The sequence below is a fragment of the Seriola dumerili genome, unplaced genomic scaffold (genome assembly GCF_002260705.1).
Source record: "Seriola dumerili isolate Sdu_G_001 unplaced genomic scaffold, Sdu_1.0 BDQW01000674.1, whole genome shotgun sequence".
NCBI classification, from domain to species: Eukaryota; Metazoa; Chordata; class Actinopteri; order Carangiformes; family Carangidae; genus Seriola; species Seriola dumerili.
In genome coordinates, this window is record NW_019174929.1 from 673,968 (window position 1) to 692,802 (window position 18,835).

Here is an 18,835-nt window from a genome sequence, read left to right on the forward strand (position 1 = left end):
TAAACCTTAATTTACATATCTGCCAACAACTGATACCGTGTGATGTGATCACAAAAAGGTTGAATGGAAAATCAGAAGTCAGAGAACTTGGAAGACAGAGAAAACAACCTTAATGATATGGTTTGCTTCATGGGAAGTGTAGGATAAATCCTATGTTTTCTGATTCATTCTAGGGACTAAAGGTAAAGATATCTTGGCCTTCGCTATTTTGATTTGACTATACTATATTTTTTAACCAGGCCTCTCACGAGTTCCCCAACTTTGTGTAATTGCAGGAGTCCACCGTTAATAGACCAGTTAGTTATAAGGAGTTGACACTGTACGCAGAGGATTGTTGGTCATACCTGTTGTACTCAGAGACAGGACTCCAGTCTTTTGCATCCGGGAAACAGAACTGAGGAATGGCTTTGAGCCTCTGTTCTGCCTCCCTCATCTGCTTGGTGGGCCTCTCTAGCTGTGAGAGGAGAGAAGAGGCGTTTCAGTCAGCTTCTTCTCTTTCAGATAACTCTCTCCTTCTTTTTCCAGATCCACATGAATGTGAGTCTGACCAGTAAATGACCAGACTATCATTTCTCCCATACAAGGTTAAACCTTTGCCCCCTCCAGTCCTCATTAACTCAACAACAGAGTGTTTCGCCTGGCTGGCTGAGATGTACCACTCTCCCAGGGGACACGTCTGCTGAACCAAAAGTTAAATAACAATAAATAACAACACGTCCCTGCCACATAAATGGATTCTGGTCATTTTTAACTGTAAACAGACTCCCAAGACTCCCCAGGCTCTATGTTATGAATCTTAATTGCCCGAACAACATGAAATTGTAGACAACCTGCACAATCATGTGTGAAAAGCTCACAGAAATATCAATTTCTATTTTAAAAGCAAACACTAATGCAACATGATTTCCAGTATACACACTTCTGCAGGAATCCCTGACTAAAAGCTCACAGTGGTAAAACTCTGAAAATCCTATAATACATAATGAGCTCTTGTTCTAACAAGCTTTATCCGTCCATCTTACAGACTGTCTAAATATGACTTAACTGGATTACATTTGCTTGTGAAAACTGAAAATCAACAGTTTATCTCCATCATCACCTCCAATTGTCCAGACAATATTAACTATGTCAAACAAGTTTTAAATGCTACTGTCTTTGCATCTTTGTCACAGTCACCTGGACAGATTAACACACTACAGCAAGTGTTTTTTTAAAATCAGTTCCTGCTGTCAGAGGCTTTCAACACTGATAATAATGCAGCTCTGACTATCATGAGCATAAGAAAACAGCTAAAACACTTAAAACCAATGGTGAGGTCCTTAAATGGACTGCCACATGGACTTTTTAACCCATGTGAAAATAATTCAGTCACTGAGGATTCTTGTTATGCCAGGTGTAAACGGTGAGAGGATTCGCAGCAGGTTATGACTTTCATGCTTTTACCTTGGGGAACTGGTAGGTAACCTCTGGGGAATAGGAGTTTTTGCTGGGTTTCTTTTTTAGTGAAACGACCACAAAATACTCAAAGAGCTCTCTCTCCTGCCACTCAATGAGCTGCAGCTCCAGTGTGCGGTAGCTAGGGGCCCGACGAAGGATGGACTGCAGTTTCAACAGCCTCTGGGTGTGAGCTGAGGAGGAAAGGGAGCATTAATAAATAAAATTCATTGTCTAAACAAAACTACAAATTCCACTTCAGTATGTAAATCTAAGGTTCATAGGGTATTAACCTTCAGCCAGTTGGGAAATGTACGTATTGGTGCAATTCATTTTTACTGACGCCACAGAAGCGTCCAAAACAGAGAGAAAACATCACTAAATCTCATCAGTATTCATTCCTGTCATTGAATCTAGACATGATAAATGTTGTGTGGTCTCCTGATAATCCGTGCATATGGCAAATTACAATTCTGTGGTCTGTCCGGTCAACGCGGGTCACATTGTTACATCCAAAACTGGGAAGCTGTTGCACAAGCACTGAGAAAAACAGCACAGAGAAGAACAGCACAGAGAAAAAGTTCACAGCTAGCAGAAGTGTAGCACATCACCCCTGCAAATGGACGCTCACCTTTGAACCTGTCATCAGAGTCGCTCTCACTCTCACTGTTGTCATCTGGAGGCAGACATGAGACAGACAAGAAGATTTTCTACGGGTCAAAGGGCAATTTCACAAACATGCTTATGTGATGAGAGGGGCACAGTGATAACTCTATGTGGGTGGCTAATACGCAAATATTTACTCACTTTTCTGGCACGCGGATAAAGGGAATACAGAGAGCCCTTACCTCTCAGAGATGCAGTCTCAACATTTGACATGGACAGCTTCTTCAGCCTCTTCTTCCCACGTTTAGTGCAGTAAATGGAGTTAATCCTCTGGACCAGCTGTAATCAGGCAAGAGGAAATTCTCTGTTGGGGATCTGAAGTTTTGTTTTTTTGATTCTAAGTATAGAGGAAGTAGTGGGTATACCTTGCCAAAAGTAACAGTGTAAAACAATGCATACGTGCTTTAAGGGTTGCTGAAAAAGAAAACTGAAAAGCTTCAAGGAGAGTTCTTGAGAAAAGGCACCACGAGGGCTGAAACCCATGCAGTAATTACATGCATCGAGGCAATGTGTTTTGAAAACATCTTTTCCAAACTGAGGAATTACCAGTGATCCAGAGCTGCTCTGACTATGACTTAGAAACCTGAGCAGGTCTGTGAAGCAGGAAAGGACAGAGAACACAGCCAGAGATCTGCTTGGACTTAGTGTAGGCGTTTGAGTAGGATCTAGCAATGTGTACCTTGGGGATCCTCCAGTGCCTGTGTGAAGCAAGGGTATCACTGGTGCTACAGAGGCTATCATCCAGCAGGCCACAAGGTGAAGATGATACACCCATCTGAGGGAGAAGCAGCATTTCATCATGGCTGTAGCGCTTGGATAACTGTGACATCCGGTGGCTCTTCCTGTCGCTCGGACCAGTAAGGCGTAGGGACTGGCTACTGGGTTTAGAAGGCAACTAGTCAGAGAAAAAAAAAAAGAATATGGAAGGTTTATTACATTTCATTCATTTATTTTTAGGGTTTTATAAATCGTTATCAAAGTGCATTAACACAAGATATTTCCCTTTAAGTTATAATCATCAAGATATTCATGAACTCAAACCTAATTTTTGAGGTAATTATCTCTTTATACATTGTAGTTCATTGATAATGCTGGGGGCCACCATTCTTGCGCTGGATTCAAATTGCCTTCCAAAGAATGAGGGATTCACAGGAAACGATGAAGGAAATTCAATCTTAATGTTTCTAATTTCATTTCATTGTTCAACCAAGGGAACACAAGGTGACTTTTATTGTGAAGCACTCACTGGACGCGCAATGTATTTGTTCCAGAGGTTAGCACTGACAGTGACAAGTCATCAAAAATACATCCACAAAAAGGGGTAATTGAACTAGAAGGAACAGTCACAGCCGACAGACTGCACACCTCTAACTCCTCAGAAAAGTAACTTTACTGTACCCTGCAGTTTTGTGCAGAAAACAGTATAATTCATGATTTTATCAAAACAACACAGATTTGTTTGGCTGCACTGTAAACAGATACAGCAGTTGCTCTGTTGTATTCCTGACAGAGACACTTCACTAGGAGTTTGCTGGAGTATTAAACCAAACTTGTTGTTACCGAGAGTAACCATGGGTGTCCTCACTTTGTTTAGTGAGACAAGTGCTTGAGCATTGAGGAGAGGAAGCTAAATCTGCAGATGTGCCTTTCTGTGAAACATCACCAGGTCTAAACATATCAAACTGTTTCCTGTAGCGCCACAAATGAGGTGTGAGTTTCTTGAAAAGATCTTGTCCAGTATTCAGCACTGGCACATAGTGAGGGGATTCACATTACCACGAGAAAACATCTCTATTATGTCTACTGACAGTGCTGCTGATCCCAGCAGGCTTATGACTTACCTGAGGTGGAGAGCTCAGCTTCCTGTCCATGGTGGTCCAAGATCTGTTGCTCTCCAACAGGCAAGACTTCCGACCCAAACTCTTCCGCTTCAGGTCAACGTCCTCATATGGGTTCTCCTTCTCTGTAGGGATGAAGTAAATGGTCAATATAGTTCAAATATAATATCAGCTAGCATCTGTCCATGGACATGCTGTTTTCCGACACAAGACACACGACGCTGTGGGGTCAAAAAGGGTAAAAAGAGGGCGGTAAAAGGTGTCAGAGTGCACAAGAGGGCCTCCGTATGGTTAGTCTGAGAAGAGATGAGTCATGAAAGGTAAGTCAGAGGTCACTCCCAGCTGGCTCAAGTGGACTCCCTTTTTTCAAAACAGTTACTGTTGGCACTGGGCCGCGCAGGCCCCAGTGGGCCCAGCTGAAACTTCTGGACACAGCACTGCTGATGAGTCACTGTCCAGGCATGCAAACTGTCTGCTGTAAGAGATGGAGAGGAGGGTCATCTTCTTAAACTTTTATTCTGGTGATAAAATTATTCAAATAATGTGAAGAGTTAAATTTTCATGCACAAAAATGTAATTATAATAACATTTGCAAGACATATTTTTTCTATTTCACTCAAGTATATATTTGGATATGGAAAATGAAAACATATTGTGGAACTGCAAATAAAGCAAAAGCATTAAGGTTTAAAAAGGATAGTTCATTCTCTTACCGGGGGTCTCAATTTTCAATTAATTGTCATTCATTTAAAAAAATGCCACCCTTTATTTCAAGAAGTTACAACAAGCACAGACTGTTACTGCTCTACTTCAGTCAGCAAATGATAGCAGAAAAGGAAAGAAAGGGAACATTACACGGCACTGCTCTCTCTGATGTCACCTGGCAGAAGGCCAACTTCAATAAAGCGAAAACTTGTGTAACACCACAGTCCATGTCTATTCAGACATGTGCTCTGAGAATAGCTTTTTGGCAGGGTCTGAAAAAAGGTTGTGAGAAAGTGAAGAAACCACAGTGAAGAATAAAAACAGAGCCAGATGGCGTCGAAATGCATGAGAGGAACTTTTAAAAGAAAGAAAAGCAGCGTTATCTGTCAGCAGAGAGGGAAAGAACAAAAATCTATTTGGTAGCTGGGTTCCTTCTTCCTGAGTACATCAGTGGAAAACCCGATGAACTCCGCTTCTCAAACAGTGAGTGAGTATTTTAAAAACATTGAAGATTAACCTACAAGCAGAGCTTTGTTCTGTTATCTATTTTAGGGTTAATTATTGAACCTGTCTGGGGTAAATACACAAACCCATGCACACATATGCCGCTGACAGACACTGCCAGGGATCTTTAGAGCGTTATGCTGTGTCACACAGTAAATTAGCTTACTGGAGTGATTTTCTGTGCATCATTAAAACTTAGGAACAGAATAAGAGGGCTTAGTCTCACCCCATGTTGTGCTGCTACCCCATTAAACCGAAGCAATACTGTAATGAGAGCCTGCTGGGAAAATGATATGTCTATATAGCTGCTTACGTACTGGAGGGTACTAATCTACTCCTCTGATTACTAACATCCACATCTCTCTCTAACACACTCCCAGACACAGAGTATTATACCGGGAGGGGACACACCTCGGCTGCACACTGTGATTGTACATTTCTGTGTACACAATGGACTCTCTGGGCAGGGCGAGGCACAGAATAAACTATACCAACAGTGTCAGTATCAGATTATCTGTAAAGTGGACAAGCCACAGTGTAGTGGCACTGCTCACCCACTCAAAACACAGGTTACAGTTTTGGAAGAACATCTGGCAGCACCACAAACCACACAGTGTGTCAGTCATGAATCTAGTCTGCTTGTAACCACACTGGAGGAATTATGAGGGAGAAATGCATTGTATTTTTGGCATGTTTTACACCTAAGAATAACAAAATCATAGGTCCAACTGTGTGTACAGCTGTATGTAGAAGTGTAACTTGATTAGAACTTGAATTACTCATTAAATACACCAGTCGCCCAGATTAATTCCCACAACTAAGAGCAGACAACACCTGACAGTAAACGTAACACACTCGATGATGCAAACAGATGAATCATAGCATCACTGGTGCACAGGTTGTGATTCATCAGTCTGTAAACAGATAACTCACTGGCACTCCATCAATCACATACACTTGGTAAAAGCACTTACAACAGTCGCTTAGTATCACAATTTTCCATGTAATTGTAGTAACACTGTAGCACTGGTCACAAATTTCCACTTTTAAGGTAAACGTCTAACATCAAGTGCAGGTGCCAAAAGGCACAAGTGAATGTCCTCCCAAGAGCTTCCAAGCTTAGGAAGCCAAGATGTCCTCTTGGAGTTCAGAAAATATGTGGGGTTGTCTGTATGAGATGCTTGTTAAAAATAAGGGCACAGAGGGACCAAAACATGGCTTATTTCCTGCTGCTGTGGCTGCTTCTCAAATAGATCATCTGACCTGTAAAACCACAGCGTAGTGGTGGTGGAAACTGCCCTCCTCCGTTAGGTCTTCAGTTTTAAAGCTTTTGTTTGAAAATAGCTGGAGCAATTTCAAACTCACTCAAAGACAATGTCTGTGTCAGGAACAAACAGAGATTGGCTAAAAGTGCATCTCCGACTTGCAAACTCCATATTCACAGTGCTGCATGAACAATGGGGGCTTTGTTGGGATTCACATGAAAATCAGTCATGCCCTGACGCTCTCTCTGAGACTACTGCACATCCTCAGCTTAAAAAAAAAAAAGCTTATGAGCACACTGATGACTGACTCAAGAACAACATGGCCACTTGTAATTTAATACTGGCAGATAAAAAAAAATCAGCCCTTATTTGGTCAACACTAAGCATTTATCATGAAAAATATTTCAGAGTGTGAAAACTTTAAACTGCATCTGAAATCCAAGCTTCATCATGAGACTATACTCACACTGACACACATTTCCACAGCATTAAGTATGCACTGGGGGAGCTGGCAACTGGACTGGGCAGAAGGCCTGGGGTCATTTGCTAGTGGAAAGGAATTTGGCTCTAAACTATGTGCAGCATTTCATACACACATTATCTCAGAGAAGTTCTGGGTTGATCCTGTTTACAGTGAGAAACGTGTCACTAAGAGGCTTGCAATGCTTTACTGTCAGTAGAGAACAGGACAGCAGTGTGAAATATGTAGACAACCAGACAATCATTATAGTAAAATGCAACACATACAACCACTTTATCTATTGATCTTATGTCCAGGAGTGTTTATTGACTTGCTCCCACATTGAGACTGTTTCTGCACCCCACACCTCAACATGAGGCAGCTGCAGGAGGAGGAGTTAACCTCACAATCTTATTACAATATGCCATGCTGCACAGGGGCTATCATCGTCATATTATCACTAAAACATCTGCATTCACAATACCAATGCAATGTTTGCATTTACTCTTCACACAAAGTTCTGAACACAAACCAACACATATCCTCTGATACAGGGGAATATCACTTTTACTTTAATGCGGGTGTCGATACTGTTGATTTATTATAAACATTCCATTACATGTGCAAAGAGATGAAAGTACATCGTCATAAATACAAAATCTGTTCACTGCAAACTCTCAGTGCTGCAGAGTTTCACCTGAGATAGCTTTAATGCTCCATCGGTATCGAAGATTACTAACTTACTGCCACTGTCTCGCTTATAACTAATGATCAAATTCAAATGATTTCCTTGGTATGAGTTGAACTCTTTTGGTGCCATCAGTAACAATTATTTTCGTTTCGTTTTCTTGATTCACTGAGTCATTGTTTGGTCCATAAAATGTCAGAAAATGGTGAAAAGTGTCCAACCACAGTTTCCCAAAGTCCAAGTGGACATTTACATGTTGTTTTGTCTGACCAGCAATCCAAAACACAAAGATATTCAGTTTACTGTCATAGCGGAGAATTGGAAAACTACTAAATATTCACATTCAAGAAGCTTTCTTGTCATTTTTATCCTTAAAAGTGACATATGATTAATCAAATTTCATTTGAGTTGCCAATTCATTTTCTGAAGATCGATCAGTTAATTAACTGGCTCATCATTTCGGCTCTAAACTGCATCCAAGAGTGATCCTGGTCAGACAGAAACCAGTGAGTGAAATGAATCTCTCCTGTTTTCAAAGCCAGTGAACCAGTGTGCTTACCCACTATGTCCTCATAGGCATTCTCCTCTAAAGTGCTTTTGGAACTGGGCCGACTCCGTGTGTCTGTGGTCAGTGCGCCATTCTCTGTAGGTGAGGATGGATATGAAGATGGTAGACTGGTAGCATCCTCCGACTCACACGATTCTCTAGAAATAAACAAAGCAAGTCAAAACAGACCAAGATGGAGAAAGACTGTTGCATAGTTGCACAGACAAAATTATAAAGAGAAAGAATCAGTAAGATTCAATTCAGTGTCTGCCTAAAAGAAGGTAGACAGATAAGAGTAGACAGAAAAAATCCAGATGCTTTTAAAAATAGTCCAGACAGACAGTTTTACTTCTAACAGTCTCCACTTGCCATCTGGAAACAGAGAAAGGCTGGACAGGTGGTGAAGATACTTCTAGTGGTTATAAACACATGTCCAGACCACTGTCTTATCCCCCAAAAGCCTTAAATCAGAAGTACTAATTATAAAATACAGAAAAAAAGAGAAACATCATGATCCAAATGTGCTCAAATCACAAGGAAATTCCTGAGAAGTCACAAGTAAACATGCAGATATCTTACTATTTCCGTGTTCTTTGTACAATGTAAGGTACACATCACATGTCAAGGCAGCACAGAGGAACTTGAGCTACATTAGTGCAGGGATCTACAGTCATGTCGCGCCATCGACAGCTTGTGGCTTTTAAACTTGGTCTGAAATTGCTAGAGCCACAGGAATGTTAAACACAGAGTCCGAGGGAAGATTGTTTAAGGATTTCATCCCCATTTCACATAGGGGCAATCTGGAGAGGCCCCACCCTCACACAAAAAAAAAAACTGAGGATTTCTGATTCTGAGAGCTATAAGTCAATAATTAAAAAAGATAAACAGTAGACTACATTAACCAGATTCAGAGTGTTGTCAGTTACAGGCAAAGTACGAGCGAGTTTCTTCTTGAGTAAGTAAATACTGTAGATTTGTGTGGGTTTAAATTACCAGATCTTTTTATAGACCAACATGAATTTCTGGAAAGAAGCTATCAGACATTTCTATACAATACATCAGTTATTTTTAGCATGAGCTGCTTTTATCATTGATATCCAGTAGGCATTAACCTCATCGTAACCTATGGTGCTATTTACCTGAAGTGAAAAATATTATTATTCTTCAATTCTGGGAAACATGACAACTGATTCAACACTGATCCACACTTCAGATTTAACTAAAAACAAATCAGAGTAGAGTTACTGATCACTGATCAGTAACTTGTTAAACTACAACACTAACAAAGCAAACACTCCAAATTCCTCACAAGCCCTTCAGACACGCTAAAAACTTTTCAAAACTCCTCATAGCACCAAATAGTAGTGCACCAATGCAACTTTTTCGCTCCTCATACAGTCTCCTGTACCTCATCATTTTTATGTAAGGTAACACAAGGCATTAAAACTGAGTTGGCAACCTGTATTGGCGTCGATACAGATGCTGCGTATAGAATCACTGTACCACAAACACCCAAGCTTTACAGTAACAGTTGGTCATATATTGCACCCAGAAGTAGCATCTCTTGTACATACTGTTTGAATGTTTACCACCGATGGGGGGGTCGAGAGAAATGACACACGTTTTACTGTCTGAGAATGCAGGAAACAAACTGATACCGCCCACTCTGCTTGAGCTGACCTTCAAAGCTATTGTGTATTTTCATCTGAGTTAAAGGACAGACACAAGCACACTGATATTCTCACCTGTCCTGGATTCTCGCAGGGGTGCTCCCCTTGGTCTTTGGCGCTCGTGTCATGCTGGGTGCCGGGGTGGAGGGCAGAGGCGGAGGAGACTCGGAGGCTCTGTTTGGAGGTAGTCCATTGGCTGGCAAAACGCCCTTCTGGTCCTGTTTGGCGTCATACTCGAAAGTGCGTTTGGGTTTAGGTAAGGGGTTTACTGGTGTGCCAACAGAGGTCTGTTGACTGGGTGGTTCTGGGCTCTCAGACCTGGCTGAGCTCACACTAAATCTTTGTCTGAGTTTAGAGAGCTTATCAGGCACCAAAGCAGTATCTGGCTCAGTGGCCACTGAGCAAATGCTGCTGCGCTTACTGGTGCATGTACTGTCAAAGTCGTCACCTATCATAAAAGACTTTTGTCTTGCCTTGTCTGGAGCATAGCAATTACTCAGATAACGTGGAGGGGCTGGGCTGGGATTCTCCTTCAGGGCTTGCTCTATCTTTTGTATCCTGTTGAGGACTGCTGATGTCTCTTTCCGAGCAGACAGGGAACGTACAAATGTTCCTGAGGACTCTGACTTACCTATCCTTTTCTGGAAGCGACCTAGGCCATCTTTGTCTGAAACTCCTTCCTCTTCCTCCGTCTCTGTGTAGGAGCATTCAGAGAATGCTGTGCTCATCCTGCGAACCCCCTTAAAGTCAAAAGTCTTCTCACTACAGGGAGAAGAGAGCAGGCTCGGGCAGCCCTCGCTGCCCCCTACACGCTCTCCTCCTCTTTTATCCAGACACAAGCTCATCCTAGGCAGAGCCACCCTTCTGCACTCCCATTCTGAGATCTTTTTGCGGATTGCAGTGGAGGGAACACCTGCTACTGAACGGGTGAGGGAGAGTGTGCGCTTGTGGCTTTGGTTAGAGGACGGTCCCAGTGAGAGTGTGCTCCAGCTCAGTGGCCTACCGTTAAGTCCATCTCCCGGAGAGAAATCCCCTTGTTTGTCCTTCTGTTCCTGGGCACCCTGACTTTCCTGACAGCACTTGGTTTGGACGGGGGGTTTATAGATGGAGAGCCTGTTGTCCAGGCAGCTGATGCTCTTTGACTTGGTGAGACAGCCGCGGGAGTCAGTGTCACCTGTGAGAGAGGCACCGCTGCACAGGCTAGCTGTCTTGCTGTTCCAGCCAGCACGTACCAGGAACCTGCCGTCAGTGCGGACGTACCTACTCTGCTTCCCAGAGTTCTCACTGTCGCTGAGGAGTGGCTGCTGGCTCTGCCCCTGGCTGGCAGAGAGAACAGGACACGGCGATGTAGACTGGCACCTGAAACAAGACAAAGAAAGGTGTGAACATTAACTGTGCACATTTCGATTTAACAAACAAACAAACAAAAAAAAAACATTTCAGGCTATTAATAAAAAAGGCAAATAATAAGAGCTGTCAACAAATCCACTCAACCCTGCAGCATGAAAAGTAACATAAACTCTATGTGGAACAGATGGGTGAAAACTTTAAAGAATCAGCTGAAAGGTTTGACTTTACTTCAAAGATCAAAGGCAGAATGAAAACCTGAGCCACTTATTTAGAATAACCGCAGGAAAGTATTCTGTCTTTGGCAGCATGGGATTAAAATAAAGGCCAAAGGAAATACAGACTACATTAAAATGCCACTGTGGATTTTTCCACTTCATCAAAATAACTTGAGGAGAATCACCGTGGACCTCACACAGAAAGCACAATTTATTACAGCGGTCTTACCTGTAAAAGTCTCACTGCTCCTCTCTAGTTGTGATCCCTACAGCTAAGTGATACTAAGTGCTACAGTAGTCAGACTCTCACTGCTGACTGTACCATTGTTCACCACACACACACACACACACACACACACACACACACACACACACACACACACACACACACACACACACACACAGACACTTTCTCACGGTGCTCACCTCCTTAAAGATTTCGACGGAGACAAACTCTCCCTCTAGTTCCACAACACCTTACTACTCATGGTCTTTCTGGAACTTTGTCATGACTTGGAAGCGGACTACCTCTTGCGAAAGTGAAGCTTTGGGGGATCTGATGTCACAGCCATGGTTCAAATAACAAGCGTTATGGAAGGAGGAGGAAGCTGAGGGCTGCAGACTATGATCCAACAATGCAGGTTGGGACAGATCACGCTTCACACCTATCTGCCCTTCCCTGGTTTCACTCCTCCTGCTCCAGGGTGGGGAAGCTTTTTATGACAGCTAAAAACCTGCAAGCTGCAAGCATGATGGATGCGTCTTATCTTACTTCCCAAGAAAAAATACGAGATTTCAAGATGACAACTCATGTCTGGGGAGTTCTTTGAATACTGTGCTTAATCATTAATATATGAAGTGATTTGTCACAGACCTGAGATGATAAATGATGGTTTTCATTTTTAGGACTGAGGTTTGGATTTTTTACTTTTTGTGAAATACTGAAATACATGTGAGAAGTTTAGAAGGAATATATTGCTTTGGTGGTCCAGATAACAACTCATCCCAAATCTGTTTTTGTTTTTTTTTGTAAGGGTTTTTGGTATTGATTTTTTTTTTAAATGCTTTTATGTAAAATCTTAATCTGTAAAGAAACTCCAAACATCAGGTAAATGTAGCGGAATAAAAAGTGCAATATTTCCCTCTAAAATGTAGAGTAGTGAAAGTAGCATCAAATAGAAATACTCATGCACAGGAACCTAAAAATTGTATTTAAATACAGTAGTCGAGTAAATGCACTTAGTTACTTCCCACCACTACAAATTTAAAACCCCAGCATTAGTCAAACAGAACATACTGTTTCATGAGCAAAATACTGTTTGAGCACTCTGATATAAATCAGCAGTCCAAAATATGACATGTTGCAGTGGTTCATTGGGGAGTTATTAGAATTTGTCTGGCAAATTAAAATCTTACTGGTGCCCTGGCAAAACGCCTAACTAAACTTCTGCCAAGGAGTATGGCTAACGTAGGAAGCCAGAGTGGGAACAGTGCCTCTGAAGCTCAATATCAGTGGGAATGTTTTAGTAGCAACCAGACCAAACACTAAGTAATGCAATTCCACTGCCAGTAACAGTACAGTTTATTGAGTTAATGACGACAGTTTGGATTTTCACTTTATGGTTTGATGGTCGCGGGGGTTTTACATTTTCCCTCATTTCACAAATGAAACATGGGGAGGATTCAGCGCTGTGTCTCCACGGTCAACCATGATTCCACCAGCGTGACAGTAAACAAGCAGTAACAAGATGATGTTAAAGAAAGGACTCAAACTGACTTCATGTTATGCCTTGTGAATGTTTAAAAGAGATTGTATCTAAAAAAAAAAAAAAAAAGGAGAGACTGCATCTATGTTTTGTTTTGCACATATACATACAGTATATACTAAGTGCACGACATACTGAAATGTGTTTATTCTGAAATGCTCTTTTAACTCAAGTGACTTTGAACTGAATCTTCTACAAACTTCTAGACTGATATTTTCGGATTTCCTTACGGTCTATGGTCTACAATTATTGACTTGATGACAATATTCAAATATATTAAAATGCATATATGTTTTTTTTGTTATATATATATATATATATATTATATATCATATACGTTTTGTGAACTTTGCATTTTTGTTTATATGTTTTGGTGTGTTGGTGCTTGCTTTGGCTTGTACACCATTAATCCCATTACCACAGTGCACTTAAATCTGATCTGTTTGCAAAGCAGCCGATTTAATCTAACTGCAAAAGTTAAATCGGCCACAGAAGAAGACAGATTTTTAGAATATCATAGCCTCATTTAGCTAGAATTACTTCTTATGCTGTAAAATAAAGTGCCGACTGCTGTGCAAAATCACAAAAAAAAGAAATTATGTGTAGAACTTTTGTCTATTTAGGGCTTGGGGACTTTTAGGGGTTTCTAGTGGTCTGGATCATGCTTGTAAAAATAAGCCCAGTTTAGTCAGCTTCAGCTGGGCCGGCCACACATACTGTACTGTACAAAGAGCTGAATGCCAGTCACAACCTGGCCTCTGGCTTTCACTCAGGCTTCCAGGGCATGCTAACCACAAGCCACTTCCTTTTACTGACCAGGACGGAGAGAGCAGACTGCTCAGAGCACCAGCACTTTTACTATTATAGTTCAACATATGTAAACTCTAAACCAGCTCTTTTCAGTCACTTGTTAATTTATAGACATACACATACATAAAACTCTGATCCGGGAATCATTTTACTCAAGAGTTTTATTTGCTTACATATCAGTAACTAAGATAAGTCCAGTAAATGTGTATGTCTGGATATATAAAACACTAGTCACAGTAGTTTGAGCTCGCTCTCTCACAGCCCTGTCAGTATGTTTTGTGTTGCCTAAACACCTCTAAGGTTTGCTTTTAACTGTGATCTTTGAGGTTAATAACATCAGACACTTGTCAAAAGAAAACCCAGCATTTAGTACATTTTCAATTATTCCCTACCAGAAGATCACAGAGCAAGAACTGAACACGTCATGTCACGTTTTTTTTTTTTTTTTGTCTAACTTTGCATTGTTTTTTCCACCACGTTGCTGCATGTCTCTATGTGTGCCTCTTGAGACAACACAGTTCAGTATGGGTGTAATTTGTCCTAGAAACAAATCCATGGTTGATCTCATGGTTTCAGGACACACATTGTGTAGCACTATCTAACACCATTAATTCCTCTGCATGTGTTAAAACATGGAGCTGCAAAGCATCTTCCCCTCAAGATCTTTAAACGTGAGCTTTAAGGATCGAGGGTAATGTGAGCCCATGAGGACCATAAGCTGTTAATAAGGCTCTACTACAGTTACTACAGTGACAATTAAATATATCAAAAGAGACTGTGTTTAAATACACAACTGTCATGCTAGAGCAACACGGCCAGCAGGGTGAGAGAGCTTTGTGCTACAGTGATTAGTTGTGATTTACATTCACCAGGTTTACCCTGAGAATTGCACATATTTAACAACTCTGTGTTGAATGTGCACATTTACCAAGAAATGAATGCAATTTATCTAGATAATATTAACATTAATATTAACATAATATTAACATTATGATTAACATTTGTGTGGTTTACTGCTTTCGGTAGGCCTAATTTACACCACAAGCAATTACATAAACCAGCTGCCTCAGGCTACTTTAGGTTCTGTGTTGTAAGAAATATTTTCCTGTCTGCATTTACCACCATGAACCAACTGTCAACTAAGCATTGATATATATGAAAACACCAACAGGCACACCATTTCTAGCAATCATCTTAGTCAAAATAAGCATCAGACTGTCACAGGCTGATGTGACTGTGGACAATGTGAACACAGACGACACTTCCGAGCTGCGTGCAGGGCAATGATCATGTGTAACAACTGCCTGTTGCTGCTGAGCCTTTTGAGCTTGTTAAGAATGGACAGGATGATAGACTGTGAGAATGAATAGTCTAGATATCACATATCGTTCCCCAAGTTTGTTTTTTCTGTCCCAGCAGGACACTGTCAGCTCTCAACATGCTAACACAAGCTCACAGTTCAGAGTTGGATGAGGCCCTTGTCCAGGATACAGGATTGTACTTGCAAAAGCTTTGGAGGAATTATCACAATTGAAAATCACTGGTTGTTCTTTTCCATGAACGAAAAAAGTAAGAAAACTACTAAAGACCGATCACTGATGGAAAGACATGGTTGAAAATAAAATACTCTGAAACCATGTGATATGACTGGAAATGCACATTAACCAACTCGCCCATGTCCCGTATGTCACTGACCTGTCGGGGACCTCCCGGGGAGTTTTACCTCCTCCTGCACGAGGCGCAGCCTTGGAACTCTTGTTGGCAGTCATGTTTGTCTGCAAACCGCCGACTCACCTGATGGACAAACACAAAGAAGTGGAACATTTGAAAAGCTGCAGCATGACACGCATTTCAGCAAAACAACAAACTAGGAAATTACTCAAATACAGTATACTCTGTAGACTTATAGCTCGTAGAGAAAAGACAAATCAAATATTGTGATGACTTTAATCCAGTGCCACATCAAAAACAAGATGACCGACATTCTTCTAAGACAACAGCCAGGACCACGACAAAACTGGGAGTGCCATCACTCTGAGCGGGTTAATTCATCTTACCCAACATGGCTGCTTACCACTTTGGTTTAATGTGGGTCTGACTCTGACCCTGGTTTTTGGTGTCAACAGGTAAACACAGGTACACAGGTAAACACAACCCCATAATAACAATAGGATTATAACATTATAATCAAAATTATTATACATTCTAATACTCTCAACCTAACATCTACTTGCCCCAATCACAGATTAAGATGAGAGGACAAGGTGACACTATTGCACCTGACAACTTTTCATAAGGCAAGCTAATAAAAACTCCTACAGAGTACCCCACTTCACCACATCTGCCATGTTGAATCTCCAGTGTAAACATTGCAGACAATTCTCAACAAACCTGAAGTAAGTGGCATAACTAACACAGCATGTAGACACTGTTGTGCCAGAGAAACTCTGCTGCCTCAGACAAAGATATTCCGCCACATAAAACATGTCTATTTAGACATTATACAGCACCGAACTACATTACTGGAACAGAAACAGCTAAAAACACAATATTTAAACAAGGTCTCGATCCATGTTTGGATCATAGCCATAAAGGAAATTTGGATAGAAAGCCATTATTCATGCGGCGGCTGTTACCCCATTGATGGTTCTGTAACACATAAACCAAGAGAATACATAACTGAGCAGTTTGATGTGTGCAGAGGCACAAACATTTGTGTAGTTATTTGGAAGCTTGCAAGTGTTAGTTACGCCCGATTCAACCACAATGGATCATCCTGCGTCTGGTATTGGATTAAGTATAATTTAGATGCTGCAGACCTGCTGCCTTCAGGTGGCTGCAGCCACTCAGTTAAGTGTTGCAGAGGGGTCTTGTCCAGCCTAAAAGCAAGGGTTGATTAAACACTGGTAACAGCCTCATTAAAGAGACCTTCCAAACAAATCACAACAAAACACATTTGCTGCGCACTGTGTGAGAGACAAAATAAGAAAGACATTCTATCACTTCTAACTTTCTTTCTGCGCAATCATTTTACAAGTAAACATAGCCAAAATCACTGGCTAACTGGCTAACTTATGTGTTTGGTGATTTTGTCAGACAACATCGTGGTTTTACGATTTTAGCAGCAGCTTGGAACTAGGTTGGAAATCAATGTGTAGTCTTACTGGGCCACATTTCAGTCACTATTACATACTATTTCATATTTTCATACACTAAAATCTTTGCTGGTAATTGTTAAGAAGTGTCCTCTCAAAGATGAATGTTGTTATAACTTATGGGCTGTGGATCAGCATCCTGTACATAGTAACACTATGAAAAGCCCTAACAGCAGAAAAAAAACTGTTAAGACATCTTCCTTATAATAAATATTTCCTGGACTTAATCTCAAATGGGACCATCAGTCCCTTCAAACTGGAGGCCATTGCTCCTGAAAATCACTTTAAAATGCAGCATTGACCCTTTCAAGAAAGCTCAAAGCCATTGTTCTGGTGCATAAGGAGGTCAAATGGAGATCCCTAGAGATCAGAGGTGGAGGATGGGAGGGTGCTTGGCAGCATGACTTGTTTACAGGAAATTGTTGTATGAAGAAGCCAGCCAACCAGTAGTGGAGCCGAGTCCTATAGAGACAGATGAGGAGAGAGAAGGAGCATTCCTGCTGTCAGCTATTTCCCGTAACTGTGGACTGGACTAAGAGTACCGGGCATGCATCATTATTTTCATCAAACACAAAGAATGATGTTGTCCTGTTGTACTTACAACCCTCCTCTCCTGTTGTCATTCTGTGTTTTAGAGGACTATCGGAAATTGAAGAACGTTACACACAAAGTGCATTTAAAGTTAATTTTAGCACACAACATTCCTTGTGATACACTAGGATTCAACAATGGAATTCAAACACAAAGGTCTAGTGACAGACTGTAAATGTAACAATGCATCAAGAGTCATTCTCAAACAATCTCTATGGATCAGAGAGCCTTAGGCTCTGATTTATAGCCTTATCCTAAGGGTTGTTCTGTGTGGACATGCTTTTTGGATGACAAAAAATTAGCTAAGTAATTTATCCATAACATTACAAATCAATCTTGGAAACTGAAATAAAAAGGAAACTGAGAAAGGAAGAATCACAACTGGAGTAATACAATCTTTCTTATTCTCTAAATCAGGCAGCTGTGTAAAATATTATTTCTGATTAACCAGCTCAAAAGAAATAGTGTGTTTTTGGAAGTAATTTCCAATATTCTCTCTTGACTCTCTCTTTCTCTGAATGAAAACTGAGCTTCTGTCATTTTTATTAGTAACATCTCAAAATGAATATAAAAGATTAGCGAAAGAAATGAGGAAAAATCAGCTGTCAGGAGTGGAGAAAATGAAACACTTCAAAATGAAGTCAGCTCTACACACCTTAGTCAAGACCAATGTTTATTTGTTTAACGTCATCATTTTCATTTTTTTGGACTGAGAAAGCTACAATCACAGAAATGGGTCACAGAGGCTCAAGATGGACTTTACAGTGTAAACACCAAGGCGTTAGCCAACTGACTTCCTGAGATCTGATACCATCTCCCTACACAAAATCACAGGCTGTAAACAACCACTTCGAAGAAAGCTCTAGAGAACCTTTAAAGTGCATTCAACCAGATTCAAGACAAATTTTCTCTTGAGATGTCTGAACTAAAGGCAAGCTAACAGTCAACAGTGAGAAGTCAACAGCTTCATGCTGATGGGAAGCAGTCCTTCAGTAATGAGGACACACTTGACACATTCGTGTTTATATGTTTGGTGTTTTACAGAATGACACAGGCCAGGAAAATGTCATTTTAATGTATGAGGGAACACTTTGGCTGGAGCTGGTGTTATTCAAGAAATTTGTGTGTGAAAAGCACAAGGTTCTTCAGTAGATCTTAATATAGTTGAAAT

General features: G+C 40.9%; 1 protein-coding gene across 2 annotated transcripts in view; it reads right to left on the reverse strand.

Moving 5' to 3' along the window:
- Positions 1-18,835, reverse strand: part of st5 (suppression of tumorigenicity 5) — a 45,553-nt gene that overhangs the window by 16,623 nt on the left and 10,095 nt on the right. For both annotated transcript variants that reach the window (XM_022765354.1, XM_022765353.1), the window contains exons 2-10: positions 15,614-15,712; positions 9,853-11,136; positions 8,120-8,265; positions 3,942-4,063; positions 2,780-2,995; positions 2,283-2,379; positions 2,066-2,110; positions 1,444-1,628; positions 345-454 (exon numbers count right to left, since the gene is read on the reverse strand). In XM_022765354.1, the coding sequence (XP_022621075.1) occupies positions 345-454; positions 1,444-1,628; positions 2,066-2,110; positions 2,283-2,379; positions 2,780-2,995; positions 3,942-4,063; positions 8,120-8,265; positions 9,853-11,136; positions 15,614-15,687 (2,279 nt within the window). In that variant the 5' untranslated portion in view covers positions 15,688-15,712. The remainder of the gene's footprint in view (positions 1-344; positions 455-1,443; positions 1,629-2,065; positions 2,111-2,282; positions 2,380-2,779; positions 2,996-3,941; positions 4,064-8,119; positions 8,266-9,852; positions 11,137-15,613; positions 15,713-18,835) is intronic.